The sequence below is a fragment of the Microcebus murinus genome, chromosome 8 (genome assembly GCF_040939455.1).
Source record: "Microcebus murinus isolate Inina chromosome 8, M.murinus_Inina_mat1.0, whole genome shotgun sequence".
Lineage (NCBI taxonomy): Eukaryota > Metazoa > Chordata > Mammalia > Primates > Cheirogaleidae > Microcebus > Microcebus murinus.
The window spans coordinates 104,332,506-104,350,928 of NC_134111.1; the positions used below are offsets into that span (position 1 = coordinate 104,332,506).

General features: G+C 56.4%; 1 protein-coding gene across 2 annotated transcripts in view; it reads left to right on the forward strand.

Annotated features, from left to right (window-relative positions):
- Positions 1-6,223: 6,223 nt before the first annotated feature.
- Positions 6,224-18,423, forward strand: part of MLPH (melanophilin) — a 54,329-nt gene continuing 42,129 nt past the window's right edge. For both annotated transcript variants that reach the window (XM_012755708.3, XM_012755712.3), the window contains exons 1-2: positions 6,224-6,424; positions 12,318-12,451. In XM_012755708.3, the coding sequence (XP_012611162.2) occupies positions 12,342-12,451 (110 nt within the window). In that variant the 5' untranslated portion in view covers positions 6,224-6,424; positions 12,318-12,341. The remainder of the gene's footprint in view (positions 6,425-12,317; positions 12,452-18,423) is intronic.

Below are 18,423 nucleotides of genomic sequence, written 5' to 3' on the forward strand. Positions count from 1 at the left end.
AATTCAGATTTAACTTGGCCACCTGTGTTTCGTCTGGGAACCCTACTCTGGCACACTGACAATTCAGTTCTGGGTCTGACTTTCAGCACAGCCGGCACTACGGTGGCAGGAGATGTAGGTTTCCTTAAACACGCCACAGAGAGAGGCCTCTGGCTTTCTCAGAGTGCCTTGAGGAGATGGCCCGAGCCTGCTATTCACTCCCCAAGTGTGTGCGTTAGGTTTCTGCTACACCTTTTAAGTAATTTTAAATACCTGAATGTTCAAACCAAGAGTTTCCAGAACCCTGAATACATTGACAAAGCCCATTTCAAAAGCAGTGACCCAGCCCGGCCACCGGAGCAGGTAGGATTGGAGCCAGTTTTGAAGATCAACAGCGATGGCCGTAGGAAAAGAAGCGAAGGCACAAAGCACAGCCTGGCTTCAGGCTTCCACCCAGACCTGAAGGCGCAGGTCCCCGGGGAACAAGCAGACCATCGGCATTTGCAGGAGATGGAGCTGGAAGACAACTGGGTTTGAGGTTCAGGTGGCGGCAGAGTGGAAACTGGGTGGCTAGCATGGGAGCAAGACTGGGGTGAGTGAGGATACGGGACGGGTGAGGGTGAGGGGTGGCGGGGTCGGGCACTGGGCCCTGGGTGTGCTCCCTAATAAGCAACGGTGGCGAAGGGGTGGGGCCGGGTGGGGTTCTGCTGGGATCCCGCTCCTGGTCTGGGGCAGTTCCCAGCTGGTGGTGACCACCGAGCCCTGTGCTGGATCGGCCTGACCCCGCAAGGGCGCAGCGGCTCAAGTGAGAGGTCTTGTGACAGATCTCGCCACGCAGAGGTCATGAGCTAGACTGCAAACATCCCAGAACGCTTGTACAAGAGTTAATGTGCAATATGAAGTGCAACTTACGCTGTTGAAGCTGAAATCAGGTCACTTCTGTGAACCATGGGGGTAAAGCAGAGGTGGAAAGAACTGTTCCTGTAATGCCTGATTTAACCGCTGCAATTTGGGAGCTGGGTGGTGCCCACCCCCTGATGGTGGGCACAGTGCACTCAGAGGCCAACTGGCGGCTTCCCGCTGTGTGCCCAGGCAGAGGGCCAGCAGAGGGGCTCCAGCTTCCAGTGTCTAGGTCTGCCCCGCACAGCTTCTCTGCCCTGGCTGTGCAGTGCCCCTCGAGTGGCTCATTCCCACCGCAGTGGGTGCCTGTCCCGGGCACCGTGAAAGTCCAGGGTCAGAGGCTCTCAGACTTGGTTATGAACCTGACATCACCCCCCCCCAATTGTGTGACTTTGGACAAGTGCCTCAGTTTCCTTATTTGCACAATCTAGTTGATACTTGATAAGTCAGACACCCACCCATAAATACTGGGTAGGTCAGGCACCCGACACAACTGATCCTGGGTAGGTCAGACACCCACCCAATTAGTACTGTACAGATCAGGCACGTAGACAGTGCTGGCTGAGCGCACAGTAGGTCTTCAGTGAGGACCAGGTCCCCTCATGCTCTCCTCCTTCCTGACCACACAACCAAGATTGCCAGGCGTGAGCCTTCTGAGAGTGGAGCATCAGACTTGATTGCCTGAACCCTTCCCTTCTGTTTGGACCATTTCTGCCTAAGAACTGAAGCCTTGATGGTTAAAGCTCCTCATCGAGTTAATGTGGGTTCAGAGAACTGCTCATTGGCCCATGCCTCACATGAGCTGAAGCTTCCAGAGCCCCTGAACCCTGAGTGTTCCTATGGTTTTATATTCAAGGGCTTCATTCTTCAGATTTCTCCCTCTTCCTGGCGGGCCTCGCTGGCTAATTAAGCTCCTTTCAAGCACTTATCAAAATGTAATTCCCTGTGCGCTCAGATGAGGGGAAAGTGGTTGCCAAAGTAGGTACCTTGGGGCAGGAGTATTTGAAATGAAATTCTGCTGAGCTCTGAGCAGGAGACTGTTTCCTGCTCTCGAACATACTCTTCCTCGGAGAGAAAACAAAGGCTGACCTCAGACCCACTCGAGGAGGAGGAAGGGGCCGAGCTGAGTTGGGGGCCACGAGTGCTAAAGGCGAGAGGAGAACGCCGGCCCCAGAGCATGCAGAGCTCCCGTGAGGGCGACTCGGTACCCCCTCTGCTCCCCGCCCCGGGCCCCACTTCCCATCTGGCCACTTCCGGCGACCCCGCTCTCCCAGGGAAGTGCTGTGAGCTCAGGCCACCTGCATGGGGGAAGGCGGAGCTCTGTGTGGAAAATGCCCATCAGTCAAGTCTGAATCAAGGGAAACATCAAAAAATGTGATTATGATTGTTGAACAGTATTTATTCAACAAATATCTACTGAGGGCCCGGCACGCGCCAAGCACGGTGGACGGCAGTGGACGGCAAAGTGAACACACAACCCCTGCCTTCCCAGGGCTCAGAGCAGAGCGACAGGCGTTACCCAGAGGATCACAGGCGTGGCGCGTAGACCGTGGGCACAGTTCCGCAAGAACACGCAGGGACGGCAGGGAGCCGGCAGTGGGCAGGGCTGGAGGGGCTGCACGTGCTCTTCTGAGGGAAGGACAGTGGAGCGGAGATCCCAACAGGGAGTGGGACTTGGGAGGGTGAAGGGGGGACGTCATCCAGAAAAGGACTGGAGCCCGGAGAGCAGGGCCAGTGGTCCCGTAGGGTTGGGGAGACTAGACAGACAGACCCGTGCATCAGTGTGGTCCCAGAGGTTCTGCAAAACACGCCATCCCCACCCCCGCCACTGAAATACAGTTCCAAAGTCAGTGTGTGCTCTTGGCGGACAGTTCCTGGGCCTGTGTGCTGAAGAACCGGAGGGGCAGGGGCAGGTGACAGCTCCTTCAAGGCCTAGGGCACAATTGCACAACCTGACTGTGATCCCCTGCCCCCAGCCGAAAACCCGCAAAGCCGGAACACTTCCAAACGTGAGTGGTTTCCGTCAATTTTCCAGATGCATAAAAGAAAAAAATGCATTCAGTGTCTGATGAAAACATATTTTCTTGTAATTTACAAATAGTCTACTGGACTATTTGACGTGGCTGAGATTTGGGGCAGTATTTTTCTTGTGTTCGGCTTCCTGGATGGTCATCTCAAAAACCCGGATGCCCTGGTCAGCCTGACATCAAACCAGCCCAGAGGATTCAGACAGGGAGGCTGAGGGACCAGTTTTACCCACCACCTACCATGCGCTAGAGGAGCCCAGGGGCGGTGGGCAGGGGGCCGCAGGCCTTTTCCGCACCAATCCGTGAAGGAAGCTGGAATTTTGAGAGGCTGGGAGGCTCCTGGGTGGCCAGAAACCTTCTCTCGCCTGGGGTCCCCTCTCTACTAGCAGAGATGAGGCTAACCCCAAGGCCGCCCCTCAACGGAACCTGCCCAGTTATCCCTGCAGATGGGGACTCCCAGAGAATGAAATTAAAACGTGCCTCCCTGAGGCCCGTCTTCCACAGTGAGATCCTGCTGGCATGGCCAAGGGAACGACCCTGTCCCCCCTCCCTTGCCTGCCCCTAAATCCCAGCAAAGGCAGGGTCTCCAGACAGCCACCAGTAAGACAAGGAAGTAGGCAGGGGTCCTCTGCTGCCCTTGGTGCCCACCTGCCAGCCCAGACTGTCCAGGGCTCTGCTCAGGCCGTGAGAGGCCCAGGGCTGCAGAGACGAGCTGCTTCTAACTCAGCATGAGGTCTGGGCAAACACCACCCCTTCCCTGGGCCTCAGTTTCCTCCTCTGCGAGACACAGGATGGAACCACGAAGTCTTGAAAAAGAGAGAGCAGCCCCAGGGAGGTGGACAAGCAAGGGCAGGTCGCAGAGCCTGGCCTACAGGGAGGGCACCCCAGCAGGCAGCGGGCAGCCTGAGAAGCGGGGAGCAGGAGCACAGCAGCGTGAAACCCATTCTCTGCCACCAGGTGACACTGGTTATGAACATTTTTAAATGTATGCACCCCTCCCCCCGAAACACTTATTGATGACAAAGGGGCAGGGAGTGACTTGACCATGGAGAAGGCTGATGACAGCACCTTGTCACAGAGACCTCAGCGAGCACCTGCAGTAACAGGACACCCAAACTCACACACCGCCTGGCAGCGTGCAGCGGGAGAGCCCAGCCTGGCTTCGGGAGGTGCCTGCCCAAGATGCAAAACCCAAACTTAGGGGCATTCTACAGAATGAGTGGCCTGTAATACTTAAATATGACAAACCTGTGAAAGTCAAAGAAAGACTGAGGAATTGACAATTTGAAGGAGACACACCCTTTGGCGGTAAGAAATATCATTGAGAAAATCGGCAAAATTTGAAAGGGTACTGATGATTAGATAATAGCAATGTATTATTTACCAATTTTGATGGCTCAGTTACAATTTTATGGAGGGTTGTCCTTGTATATATAAAATACACGCTAAACTGAGCATCATGTCAGCAACTTAATCACAAATGGTTGGGGGGAGGGGAAGTTTTGTACCATACTTGCAACTTTCTGTGACTTTGAAGTTCTTTCAACACCTTAAATTTTTTTTTAATCTATTTGTTTATTTATTTATTGGTGACAGGGGTCTCACTTGGTCACCCAGGCTGAAGTGCAGTGGCACAGTGATAGCTCACTGCAGCCTCAAATTCCTGGGCTCAAGGGATCCTCCTACCTCAGCCTCCCACAAAGCTGGGACTACAGGCACATACCACCATGCCCAGCTAATTTCTGTCATTTTTGTAGAGATGGGGTCTCACTATGTTGCTCAGGCTGGTCTCAAACTCCCAGGATCAAGCAATCCTCCCTCCTCAGGCTCCCCAGTTTCTGGGGTTTAAATGTTTTTAATTTTAGAATTTTCTCTTAAAAATTGTGTACATCCTTTGATTCAGCAATTCTAATTTTAGGATTTTTTTTCTGCAGATATATTTGTGTAAGTATGTATGTACAATGATATGTATGTCTGTACAATGGTATTTATATATTGTCAGAAATATGTATTGCATATATGTCAACTGTAGATATTAAGAATTACCAGCCGGGCACGGTGGCTCACGCCTGTAATCCTAGCACTCTGGAAGGCCCAGGCGGGCAGATCGCTCGAGGTCAGGCGTTCAAAACCAGCTTGAGCAAGATTGGGACCCTGTCTCTACTAAAAATAGAAAGAAATGAATTGGCCAACTAAAAACATATAGAAAAAATTAGCCGGGCATGGTGGCGCATGCCTGTAATCCCAGCTACTCGGGAGGCTGAGGCAGGAGGATCGCTTGAGCCCAGGAGTTTGAGGTTGCTGTGAGCTAGGCTGACGCCACGGCTCTCTAGCCCGGGCAACACAGTGAGACTGTCTCAAAAAAAGAAAGAAAGTAGTTCCTGGAGAAAAGGATGCACCTTGTGTTTGATCATTTTAAAACGACAAGGTTGGGGGAATGCTCTGATGCTCCCAGCCGGGGAGGAAGAGGGAAGATGGTGATTCCCTTCCTAGCCACGGGAATTCAGAAGGACAAGCGGGACCGTTGGGCTGGAGTCGGCGGCTCTGCTTGGGACCCGCTGGGTTTGAAGCTCCCCTGAGCGCCCAGAGGCTGACCCTGAGGTCTGGGAGAGGGCGCAGGCGCAGCAGGGCGGGGCTCCCAGGCGCTCCCGGGCACCGCGTCCTGGGTCCTCACACCGCCCTGCCCCGTCTGCGCGGATCTTGACTTTCCCTGGCAGGCAAGGCCTGGGTCCCCTCCCCGCGGCCAGGCTGCCGGCTGCTGTGGCGCCGTCCTGGTCCTGCTGCCTGGGCAGAACAGAAGTGGTGAGGGGCACGTGGTCTGCAGCAGGAAACCCTGACTCAGTCCCACTTACTAGTTGGTGTTCCTGCTTATTAGGTAGTGGCTTTGGATAGGGCGCTTTTCTGAGCCTCAGTTTCCCCACCCGTAAGGCCAGAGTAAACAGCATTCTCCCTGCAGAGTTAGGATGGGAGTTCTAGGAGGCACTGCGCGCTGCGCTCCGAGGGCGCGCTCAGCAAGCGGGTCCCAGGGTGCCGAGAGCAGGGCTGTGGAGGCCACACCACTCTGGCAAAGTCGCTGCAAACTTGCTTGACTCGCAGGTGTGTGCTCAACTTTCCCTCCCTGCCGCCTTTCTCCCCAAAACTGATTTGGGGGCGGGGAGCGAGGGGCTCTCACTAGCACCCGCGCCTCCCGCGCGGGCGCCCCAGGGTGTCCGCTCCGCCCTCCGCCTGGCCCAGTCCGCGAGGTGCCGGGTGATCCCGGAGCTGGGCGGAGCGCAACCCACCCACGTGATGCAGACGGGCGGCACCAGGACCTGGCGGGCTGCCCGCCCCACCACCGCAGGTCAGGAGCGCGCCAGACCCCGTGAGCCCTGCGCCCTGCCTGGCCCCATCGCCCTGCCTGGCCCCAACGCGCCGCGACCCTACGCCCTGCTTTGTCGCCCTCCTTTCCTTCGCAGGACTGGAGAGAGCAGCGCTGGGGCTGGGCCAGGGACTGAGCGTCCCCCGGGGGAGAAGGTCCGGTGAGTGCGTGGAGAAGGGGGCGCTGGGGTGCGCCCAGGCTGGGGGACAGTACGCTGTGGAAACACCCCCAACCGCCAGGCTTTGGTCCGGGATGGGATGGAGAGCGCCTCAGCCATGGAACTCCAAGCCCCAGGCTTCACCCGGTTACCTTGATCACAGGGGTCTGGGTTCTGCCCCACCCCCAGCCCATTTGGGCAGAACAGCTTGTTTTAATCAGAGGCCCATTGAGGGGCTCAGTGCAGCAGGAGCTAAGGCTGCGGACCTCCAAGGAGACTGGGCTGGACGCCCAGGGGCCCAGGGCTGTCTGGGGAAGACTTGCTCTGGCAGTCAGAGCCCCTTTCCGGAGGGGTGGGGAGGACCTTGGCGTGGGAGAAGGGTCCTGGCTTCCTCTGGGCCTCTAAAAGCCCCAGTTTTATTGGAATAATCTTTTGTTTGCCAACAGGCTCCTTGTGCCCTCCCACCTTGTTGTAGAGATGCAGGGAGGCTCTGTGGGTGACTTCTAGGGCCGACCTGGGCAGCCGTGGGCTTCCTCCCCGCTGGCCCCCGGTCCCTGCAGGGGCTGAATCTCTCTTACAGGTCCCCCAAAGATTGGACAGGCTTAGACGCTGTTTCCCACGGACCTCAGCTAAATACCAAATCCCCCACACCTGTCACTTGCACGGGAAACTTGGGTGGGGGCCTTGACATGCCCTTGTGTGATGTATTGTGATTGTCCCTTATGTCTTTCTGGGGCCGTGGATAATGGGGGGAATGTAGGCTCCAGGAGCCTTTTGCAAGGGCTGGCACTGCCCGCAGCCATGGCGTCTCGGGAAAGGCCGGGCTGGCAGGTGCGGCGTTGGCACCTCGGGCTCAGCAGGGATGTGTCAGTCCCAAGAATCCCATCCCTCCACCTGGCTGTGGGCGGGACACAGCTGGCCTCAGCAAGGCCGCAGCTTTCCCGAGCAAGAGCCCCCTCCCCACCCCAATCTCTCTAAGCACCAGCCGTGGGGCGCTGTGCTCCCAGACCGCGCTCAGCCTCAGCGTCCCATCCGGACACTGAGGACAACAGCCAGTGCCTGACAGGATTCCCTGAGGTCGCATGCAAAGGATCTGGGATAGTGCCGGGCATACAGATGAGGAGTCAGTGGGTCTTATTAAGGCGTTAGTGACTCTGAAAACCTAACACAAGCTGAGTTTGTGCCTGGTGGGCTCTGGGGGATGGAGAAGGGTGTTCCAGAACCCTCTATAGGCTAATGGGAAAGTGACTTTGGTGCCTTTAATGACAGTGCAGTAGAGGCTCAAGCGTGCCCCAGTCTGAGTGGTCGGGGCAGCCTTCCAGGGCTGACCTGCCGTTCATTTCAGAAGCAACTTCTGGAGGAAGATCCCTCCCCCACCCCTCCCCACTACACCCACCCTCACCCCCCTCTTAATTCTAACCGCCTGGCATCGTCAGGGCTGGAGAGGGCCAGAGAGGTCGGAGGTCGTGGAGCCCAACCCCTGTCCCCGGGGCAGATGGGGAACTAGACCCTGAGAGGAGGGGAGCCTGTCCCGGCAGCAGGCCTGGCTGTGCCCCAACCGGGGTGGGCACCCAGCTCCCGCCTCTCAGCCCTGTCCTCTTTCTGCAGCTTCCCCTGGGACCTGTCCTTGCTGTGGACTAGAGCCGAGGCTTTAGAGCAGAGGCAAACCCATGTCCACGTATTACATGATGAGGTTTACGGACAATGCCCCAGAGAGCTGGGCAGGCAGAGAGGATGGGCAGGTGTGTGTGGGGGGGAGGCTGTGGAGAGGCGGAACGCCTGCCCAGTGCCGTTGCTGCTGGAGCCATTCCAGAGCGTGGTGACCACACCACAGGTGTGCCAGGTGCACACTCAGGGAAGAGAGTGGCCCTTCCAGGTGCAAATGTGCCCAGCCCCTGGTGAGGACTGGAGGGCCAGTCCCTACGTGGGTGGCAGGCCCTGCCCACAGAATAGCCACTCGAGCCGACTCAGGCCACAACGTTTGGGAAACAGCCACAAAAGGTCAAGGCAGAGGGCAGCACGGCTGGCACCTTTGCCCACCCTTTATCAGCACGCCGGGGCTGAGTCAGATAGCACCCTGCCCTTGCCGGTGGGGCGTCTGCGAGGAACAGTGACTTGCTCTCCAGTTTCTGTTTGCCCAGGCCAGTGACCACCCACAGTCACTGTTGTCCCAGGGTTCCCAGGGGCAGTTGGCCCAAGAGGTGATTAAGCCAAGTCTTCATCTAGGAGAATCCCTGCCCAGTGTCCCTTCAATTTGGCCAAAATATGAATTCAAATCTCTTACGGGTAAAGACAGCACACCACGGAAATTCAGTGGTATGAATCTGGGACGCCCGTCTTCCAAAGCCAGACCCTCTCCCCTGCCTGCTTGTCCCTCTCTGTGTCACCTCCTTCTCCCCCATGGCCACTAAACGATTGGGGAACGCTGCCGGTCTCAAAGATTTAAGATATGATTAAATGCGTGCAGTAGATGGGACTTGAGTATGCATGGAAAAAAATCAATAAAAATAAAGAATGCATGCGGTAGAGCAGGCGCAAAGTGGGAGTGTTTTGTTCAGGGGCCTCAGGAGGAGGCGTTACCTACAGAAATGGAGCAAGGAGCAGGTGGAGCCGCCAGCAGCTCCCCGCCCCCCGGCCAGGGCGGGCACAGAGCAGCCCTGCACCTCCGTGGGTCTGGCCCATTCTCTGCCCCCGTGTCCCCCTTGACTGTGTGGATGGAGGGGACCTGGTGAGATGGGGACCTGGGGGGTGACCAGAGCGGCGTGATGGGGGAGGAGCTGACTCTGCCACAGGCTGTGGCCGTCCCTGGCCAAGGGGCTGTCCCCTCACCACACTCCGAGTGTCCCCATCAGTGCACTGATCTGAGACAGGCTGGGAGGGACGGCTAGCAACACGTCTCCAAAATGCCAGTGACTTTCGGTTTGTGCATTTTAAATGCTGAAGTCAAACGTATGCTCCATTAGATTTTTGGATCATTTTCTAGAGGTAGTTTTTTAGAGGCTTTAGGCCCGCATTGCATTAATTCACTGAACCGGAAGACTGAGTCACAGTAGATAACATCCATGCTCTGGGCCATTGGCTCTCAACCCCTGGCTGGCCGGGAGCATGCTCCCCTGGGAAGCCCCACCCAGGGCTGCAGGGCGCAGCCTGCAAAGGGGCCACATTGGAGCCCTCCTCTCCCTGCGCCTCCTGCTCGCAAGGAAGTTGGACCAGAGCTAACAGTTAGCTGGAGCGTAATTTTTCAAGTGGCTTCTGACTTGTCCTTAATTGTTAGATGGCGTTCATTTGTTTTCCGAAATCCACACCGCAGAATTCCAGGCCCTAGCAAACTGAGCATAGTGAGCACGTTTTCTTGAACGCAGGGTCCTTACTGCAGCCTCCGAGACTGTGCTTGAGTGTCCCCTGGAGACTCGTGGGGGGCATGAGCCGGCTCCCGTACACGGCCCGCGTGTTCCGTCCCCAGCCTCTCTGCAGGCCAGCGCCAGCCTGTGCCTCCCCCAGCCCCAGCCTGCAGACCCCTCGTGTCCAGCACGTCCCCTGGCCCCTTGCTCTCTCTCCCGTCCCCTGCTTCAGCTGTCTTTGCTATTGGGTTGAGAAGCCGAGCAACTACCCTTATTAGAAGCAGGTTTAGACGGGGTGGGGGAAGGGGCGGGGTGTCCGGTCCGCTTACTGGGCACCCACTGTGCTTTAAGGGAGTTAAGCTCACATGGTAAGAAAAGCGCACTTTCTCCTTTTGTTTTGCTTCCCCCCCCCCCCCCCAAGACCTCACTATTTAAGTTTCTTGAAGCCAGGCCTGGAATTTTGACTCCTGCTTTAGGAGGACAGAGGGAATGGTAACTGCTCAGCTGACGGTCATGCTGTTTGTTCCTCCACTCTGAAAATAGAATTTCAATGAATACTGTCCTTATGGTATAGGCTTTTTTTTTTTCAAAAATAATGAAAAATAAAAATGAATAACTTCTAGTCATCCATCAAATAAGAACCTTTTGTTCCAGTTTTTTAGAAACCAGAAACTAAGTGCTGCAGGGGAACATCAAGAATGAGTTCTGTTGTCATGTTGCTTGTCCAGACTCTAAATCCAACCGTAAATGAAGAGGTCACATGCGTCTGGCACATGGGGGAACCACTTAATGCATCACAAACAACCAGAATTGTGTTTGAGAGTGGAAGTATTGAGGGGTGGGCGCAAAAAATCCATGCAGTTATTTTTTTTACCAGTTTTAATGCACAAGCCAGGGGATATTTTGGTTGACTTCCATGGGACCTATGTAGAAATTTTATTTTAAGTGGTATCTGCCCAGAAAATGTCACTTTCCATAATTAACCTCTTGTGCAACAAAATCGAAGTACATTTCTAGCACAGAGGCAGTTTTGTTAGACATTTTCACGATGAATGCTTCCAAATGGCCAGCAGCGTGAGGGGGAGAGCTTCTCAGAATTCAGAAGCCAAGTTGAGTCTTTTCATTGGTTTTAAGGCTTCCCACTAAAAGCAGACAGATTGGACCCCTTCTCAGATGTTCCTGAGAAAACAAGTTAATGTCCTCAAGGAAGACTTGTAGTGGTTTTTAAACTTTCAGTTACTCACAACAGAACTTGCAGTCACCCAGATAAAACCTTCCCCAGAGCCGGTCTGGCCAGAGTGGCAGCGTTCTTGGCTGAGGGCCTCGAGTTATGGCCCACTGCACACTGCAGAGCTGGGGCACAGAAACCCCCCGCTCGTGCTGGGAACAGACAGAGGCGCTGTTCTCACGGCGTTTAACAATAACTAATGGGGCATCTCCAGCTGTCAGGAGGCACAAAGAACTGCTAAAGGGATGGGAGCAGGGAGTGATGGGTGGAGGAGTGGGAAGTCCTCTGTGGGGAGTGTGCACAGTCATGCATCATCCCCAACATGCACACGTTGGGGGCGAGGCCCTCCCTGCCACAGCCATGCCTCCAATTTTATACCCAGTAGTGATGCCCTCATGCCTCCGATTTTATACCCAGTAGTAATGTCCACACCGGCATGAGCTGTGAGGCTGTGTAATATCACCGTGTGAAAAGGCAGCAAGAGGATCTGTGGTCTCTGTTCAGCCACCACCCCTGCATCACAGCCCCACCTCACACCCATCACCCACAGCCCCTCTGTGACTCTCCCCCCACCCAAGTGGATGAGTCTCCTAGAGCAGTGGTCCCCAACCTTTTTGGCACCAGGACCGGTTTCATGGAAGACAATTTTTCCACATACTAGGGGCGGGGGGTGGTTTCAGGATGACCTCCCCCGAGAGCTGCCCCACCACGTGGCAAACCTGAACAGCCCCCCAAGCTAAGAGGACAGTAAGACCTTCCAGATGGTGCGGAGTCTCCCTACCCCTCCTACATAGGGAGTCGGTCTTTGAGGCACCCCTGCCCCAGCAGAGCCTGCACCCCCACCGTAGGGGGGCTTGGGGAATGCATAGAAGGCCATGAACTTGCTGTGAGGTTTCCTCCTTTCTGTTGCTGTTCCCTCTCCCAGGAGCCCTACCTCCTACCCTGCGGATGGAGCACCCCCCCCTCCAGCTCACCTCTGCGGGTCCCATTGCAACCTGCGGCCCTGGCTTGGGGAAAGGAGCCGTGCGGCTCAATGGGAAATCCTCGACATTCGTCCCACAGGGAAAGAGAGTGGGGGACCCGTGGCCGAGTGTGTGTGTTCTGGGGCGGGAAGTTGATCCCTTCTAAAATTCAAATCTGGGGGTTTTATACATAGATATACTTAAATTCATTAAACTACACAATACGTGTTAAACTACACAGGTTTCCAGACCGGCGTGTGCCCGGTTAGAGGACTCGGCCGCTTTCTGTTTTGCCTCTGACTTTCTGACTTCTCGGCATCCACGGCCTCCCGGGACTGACCTCTCGTGATCCTGTGATGTTCCAGGTGTGACCCTGACACGAGGCAGAAATGGGGAAAAAACTGGATCTTTCCGAGCTCACTGACGAAGAGGCCAAGCACGTCTGGGAAGTCGTCCAGCGCGACTTTGACCTTCGAAGGAAGGAGGAGGAAAGACTAGAGTGAGTGTGCGGGACTGGGCTGAGCCCCCGGAGCACGGGGTCCCTGACGTCCCCCTGAGGGCCATCAGCGGGGGTGCTGTCGGGGGTGGACAGGCAGCAGGGGCTGCGGGGCGAGGAGGGTGGGACGGGAAGGCAGGATTTGGGGCACAGTTCTACTCTCCGGCCGTGGTTTCCTGGTCATGAAAATGAGGGCGTCGCTCTTTCCGAGCAAGCAATTCCGTCGTTCTCCGAATAGTTTCCTTGCAGCTTCCTCTAGCTGGGGTGACATCTCCTAGGCCAGGTGATCGTTAGGCCACAACGTCTGAAGAATACAGGAGAGCAAAAGGTGATAAATGCGGAATGTCTCCACGCCGTCCTGAAACACCCAGCACGTTGGGGCAAAGGGCTTTGGGACAGAGGCTGCCTTTCCGCCGGGTTCTTTTCATCGGTGCCAGGTGGCACCCCCATCTCCACTGTGGGTCACCCCAGCTCCGTTTCGTGCCACTCTGCCCCATGACCGAGCTAAACCGCCTGTTGTCATCCACTCCCAACTCTGCCGCCCGTCTCCTTGCCCCCGAACCTCTGGCCTGTCTCCCCAGCGGGCCCCTTGTCAGCGTCCCTTGGCATCTGCTGTGGGTCCCCTACTGAGCAGGGGACGTGTGAACACAGACTCCAGGTGAGGGAAGTAGCCCGGGAAGGCGGACGGCTGCTCCCCGTGGCGGGCAGAGGGAGCCTGGGCGTGCCGGGCGGGCACAGGCCGGCGTGGCTGCAGCGGGAGGAGAGGCAGGCGGTCAGAGGTGTGATGGGGGTGCTGGCGCCGGTCACGTGGGTCCCTGCAGAGCTTTACAGGACTCTGGCCTTCCTCTGAGTCGCCGCAGGCCTTCGACCTGAGCCGCAGCGAGTAGGTTCCTGAGGAGTGGGCAGAGGCACTTTGCAGGCAGGGCCAGCAAGCTTGGGCTGGCTGTGGGGTGCCCGGACGGCAGGGCCCGGGGCAGCTGCAGGCCGTGGCCTGAGTGACTGAGGGTTTGGAGTTGAGGTCGGCTCAGCGGCAGAAGGCCCCAGTGGGACAGCTTCGGGGGAAGCCGAGAAATGGTTTCCGGCGTGTTGGAGTGAGGCTGCCCGTGAGATATCGGGTGGACGTGTGAGTGGCAGCTGGACACACACGCTGGCCTGGAGCTTGGGGGAGCTGTCACCGTGAGAGCTGTCACTGCGGAGGTGGTGTCTGTGTCAGGTTCCTAGGGCTGCTGCACCTGTGATTTGGAAACTGCAGGTTTAGTGGCTTAAAACACACAAATCTCTCTCTCTCACAGTTCTGGAGGCCAGGAGTCCCAAAATCAAGGTGTGTCTGCAGGGCTGCCTTCCAGCCACAGGCTCCCGGCCTTTTCCACCTTCTAGAGGCTTCCGGCCCTGTGATTGCGGGGTGGGCTTACTAAAGCCCCAAATGCGTATGTGCAGGGAAGAGGTAGAGTGGGGCGTGCGGTCGGCACCGCTGAAAATGCAGGCACGCAGAGAGACAGCAGAGCGGAGAGGCTGGATCGGGGAAATGTTGAGTCAAGAACACGGGAGCCCGCGTGGTGCTGAGGGACAGGTCCTCCGTGTGCAGACGCAGGGCTCGCTGGTGGCACGCTTCTGGGAGATGAAGACTCGTGTGCCTCGTGGGGGGTTGCTGATGGGGTTTTTAGTTTCTTATTGTTTGCTTTTGTCTCTTGTTGATTGTCCCATTGGTTAAATATGCTACTAAAGGTAGAGCTGCCTCTACCCGTGAGAGGCCTGTTCACAGGTCCCTGGGGACCCCAGGGGAGCGGCAGGGGCCCCGGCCCTGGTCGTGAGGCCCTCGCGAGCACGGTGAGCACCGTGAGGCCGGAAGACGTGGGTTCAAGCTCCCTGACACTGGGCAGGGTCGGCACCCGGAAGAGCACGGTTGAAACAAGCGGGGAGGAAAGACTGGGTGCTCAGGGCCAGCTCGGGCTCCGCACGGGGTCAGCTAAAACATCAATGCCAGGAGCCACTATGAAACTGAGGATGATTTCTCAAATAGTAACCCTGCTTCTCCCCAGTCCTTTCCCGATGTCAACCTGCTCGTCCAGTTTCAGCGTAAACACTCACCCGCGTCTTGCTGCCCCAGGGCCCGTTCTCGGGGGCGGCTCAGCGGCCGTGGTGCTGGGTGACGTCCTCAGTGTCCTCAGTCTTGCTCCAGTCACTGATTCTTTAATCTCTAACTCAAAAGTAGCTGAATGAGGAAACTGGTCCTCAAGGGACCAGTAAGTGGGTGACAGTGACAAACTTAGCAGTTCGAGAGTGTCCAGCTGAGTTCCTGGTGCATTTGACCAACTCCCAGGGGGACGCCCGTGGGTGGCCCAGCCCGGGGACACCCACCTCGGTCGTCGATAGGACAGAACTAATGGGGCTGGGGGGACTGTGAAACCAGGAAACATGGTGGGCACAATACGTGGACGCCAGGCCGGTCCCCGGAAGCAGATTGGCCAAGGGGCCGATTTCCCCAACAGCTGACTCGCCAAATACGCACCTTGGAAAACAGCCAGACCAAAAAAAAAAAAGTGCTTCTTTTAAAACTGACAGAATTAGCAGGAATGTGTGTCCGATGGGCGCTGCTCGGTCTGCTGCTCGCCAGGTGAGAGCGTCTGCCGACTCGGAAGCTGCCGGGCAGGGTCTGGCGGTGACGCCCGCACCTTCCCCACATGTGAGGCCGGCACCCCTGTCACTGCTCCCCATCAAAGCAGGGACAAACCAGCTGGCCTGGAGCCTGGCAGGCTGGGGGACGAAGGCATGTGGCCGTGAGGCCTGCGAGACCGGCACGCTGTGCCCAGGACACTGAGCCCCCCGCTCCCTTGGCCAGGCCCGACCCCCTCCAGGCTGCGCTGAGTGGCTCCCCCCGACCCAGGCCCTCCTAGCAGCGTTTTTGGGCGATTAGCAACAAGGAACGGGGAGGCCACCTCGCCTCTGACTCAGCCCCCGGCAGACGTAAATGTGTCCCTGGAGTCGCAGGTGTGAGGGGTCAGGGGAGGCTGTTGGCCGTACAGGGCAGAGCGTCGTTCCTGCCTGCCCGGAGGGCACAGGCTACGTGCCGCGGAATCAGAAACCGGAAGGCGGACGGGATCAGGACATCAATGCCTTCGGCATCAGACAGGCGTTTTGGGATAGACTTGACTCAACCGTGTCCTTTCCCCCCGGGGTGCTGCAGTGAGGGCGCTGGGGTGAGCTCCCACGGGGGCAGACGCCCCTCCTGCGCCAGCTCCGTCGTCCCGTGGGGGCCTTGTGTTCCCGGAGCCCCCAGGACGCGGCTGCGTCCCTGGCTGTGTGGAAGGAGGGACAGCTGCAGAAGCAAGGAAGGCGAAGAGGCCTTGCTCAGAGGGGCGGGGCCCTCCCTCTGTCCCTCCGACGGCACCTGAGCCGCTGTGCTGAGCCTCGGCCGCCGTCCTGCAAACCAGGAAGAAGGGAGCTTCACTCGGGGAGCCACGGCGGGGGGGAGAAGGACCACCTGCTGGAGGGTGGGACTGATGAGGGCAGCGGGTGGGAGCCCGGGCAGGGCAGCCAGGCGGGGCTCCCAGGGGTCAGGGGGTCAGGTCGTCACCCCTAGCCCAGCACCTCTGAAGCACAGGGTGAAATTCCTCCTCCACCTCCAAGGCCCATCCCCATCTGGGCCGCAGCCTGCTCGCCAGGCTAAGGCCCGGGAATCGCAGCTGTCCCCGCTGCTTCCGTCTCACCCGTGCTCCTTACGTCAGCAAGCCCCTGGGCTCAGCCCACGTCCCAAATGCAGCTGCCAATCACCACCCTGAGTGCCAGCCCCAGGTCACAGCACGCCATCCTCCTGGTGGACACCACAGGCGTCTCCGCCTCCACCCTAACTGCCCTGCTGTCCTTTGTCCCCACGGTCCCCAGATTCATCCCTTAAAGGGGAGCAGGTCATCCCCACTTATAATCCCCAAAGTCTTCCATTGTGTCTGCTATGCAGTCTGCTTCGCTGCGGCTCACAGGCCCTCAACCCTGCTCACCTGGGACCTCTTCTCCCTGGGTTAGGGTCAGGGTTAGGGGTTAGGGTCAGCGTTAGGGGTTAGGGGTTAGGGTTAGGGGTTAGGGTTAGGGCCAGGGTTAGGGTTTGGTGTTGGGGTCAGGGTTAGGGTCAGGGTTAGGGGTTAGGGTTAGGTTCAGGGTTAGGGTTTGGTGTTAGGGTCAGGGTTAGGGGTTAGGGTCAGGGTTATAGGTTAGGGTTTGGTTCAGGGTTAGGGTTTGGTGTTAGGGTTAGGTGTTAGGGTTAGGTTCAGAGTTAGGGACCTCCTTCCTTAACACTTATTTGCTCCAGGTGAGTCACTGACTTAGCGTCTGTCTCCCGAGGGTTCCCACCCCCAGGAGTACTGGCTGTGATCGCTGCCGTGTCAGCAGCACCCTACACAGCCCTGCACAGGAATGCTCCATAGCCATCCCTGTATTCACAAGGAGGACGACCTCGGGGCTCTGTCTCTGTTGATTCAGTCCTCAGATAACCCATCATTTGGCTACTCTTCTGACACTGTTTACAGGTGAGGAGACTGAGGCTGAGACCGGTGCCCAGCCATGAAGATCCATGTTGTTAACGGCAGGTGTATATGAGGTGCAGGGTAGCTTGCCATGTCCTGTTTTTGTATTATTGTTGCTCTCATCTTCTTTACCCCCACAACCCACTTATTACATCTAAAATAATTTACAGTAATTCCTTAGTATTAAATATCCAAGATGTGCTCAGATTTCCCCACATGTCTCCAGAGAAGGTCTGTACCTAACACTTGGTTGCTGTATCTTCAAGTCTCTTTTAATCTATAAGATCTCTGTCCATCTCCCTCTTTTTTCTTTTGAATCTTACTTACAGAAGAAAGCCAGTTGTTTCATTTTGCAGAATTGTTCACACTCTGGAGTTTGCTGGCTATGTCCCCGTGATGTTTCTTTTGTCCCTGTCTTTAAGTTCCAGAGACGTGCTTCTCAAAGTGCCTCTCATCTTCTAAGTGTTCCATATTAATTCATGTCAGTTGGGTATTAAAAAGGTTTTAAGGCCGGGTGTGTTGGCTCAGGCCTGTAATCCCAGCACTTTAGGAGGCTGAGGCAAGAGGATCTCTTGAGCCCAGGAGTTTAAGACCAGCCTGGACAACATAGTGAGATCCTGTCTCTACAAAATATTTTAAAAATTAGCCAAATATGGTGGTGCGTGCCTGTAGTCACAGGTACTCAGGAGGCTGAGGCAGGAGGATTGCTTGAGCCCATGAGTGCAAGGTTGCTGGGAGCTACGATCACGTCACTGCACTCCAGCCTGGGCAATAGAGCGAGACCTAGTCTCTGAAAAAAATAAAGGTTTTAAATACAGAAAAGATTATCACATGCTATTTTTTTAATGTTATACAAATACATGGTGGAGCCAAAGTAAACCTTCTTGACGGAACACCCAGTTCATACTCCCAGCTTTTAAACTTCCTCCCTCTCCAGAAGAGCCCAGAGCTTCTTGGGCACCCACCCCCCATCCTGGACCCAAGGGACCTGGTTCGGAGCATGGAAGAAGCAAGCGTCCACCTGGGCATTCTAGAGCTTGCACTCATGGCTTATTTGTGTCTTGCCTGGTATCGTTCGTGGTTATGTAGAAATTATTGGATATTTCCAAAACCCAGGAAGAACAGCAAGCCGGTGTTCTTCTAGCCAGACTTGGGTGACTCATGCCCATGGGTAGGGACTAGAGCCCACTCCAGCGGAACACCCTGTCATATGGGCACGGCCCAGAGATCAAATATTAGGTCTGCTGGCCTCCCCAGAAAGGCAAATAGGTGGGATGTGTGTTTGTGCTCTCTGCACACAGACCGAGATTCCTGAGATCCCCTGGGAAGGATCTCCCAGTGGGATGCATGGGCAAGCCATGGCCCTCTTAAACAACAACAACAAAATTGTTTTAATAATATAATAAGGAATTTGACGTCACCCTTATCTGGACTGCTTGGCAAGGCTGACAGGCAGCT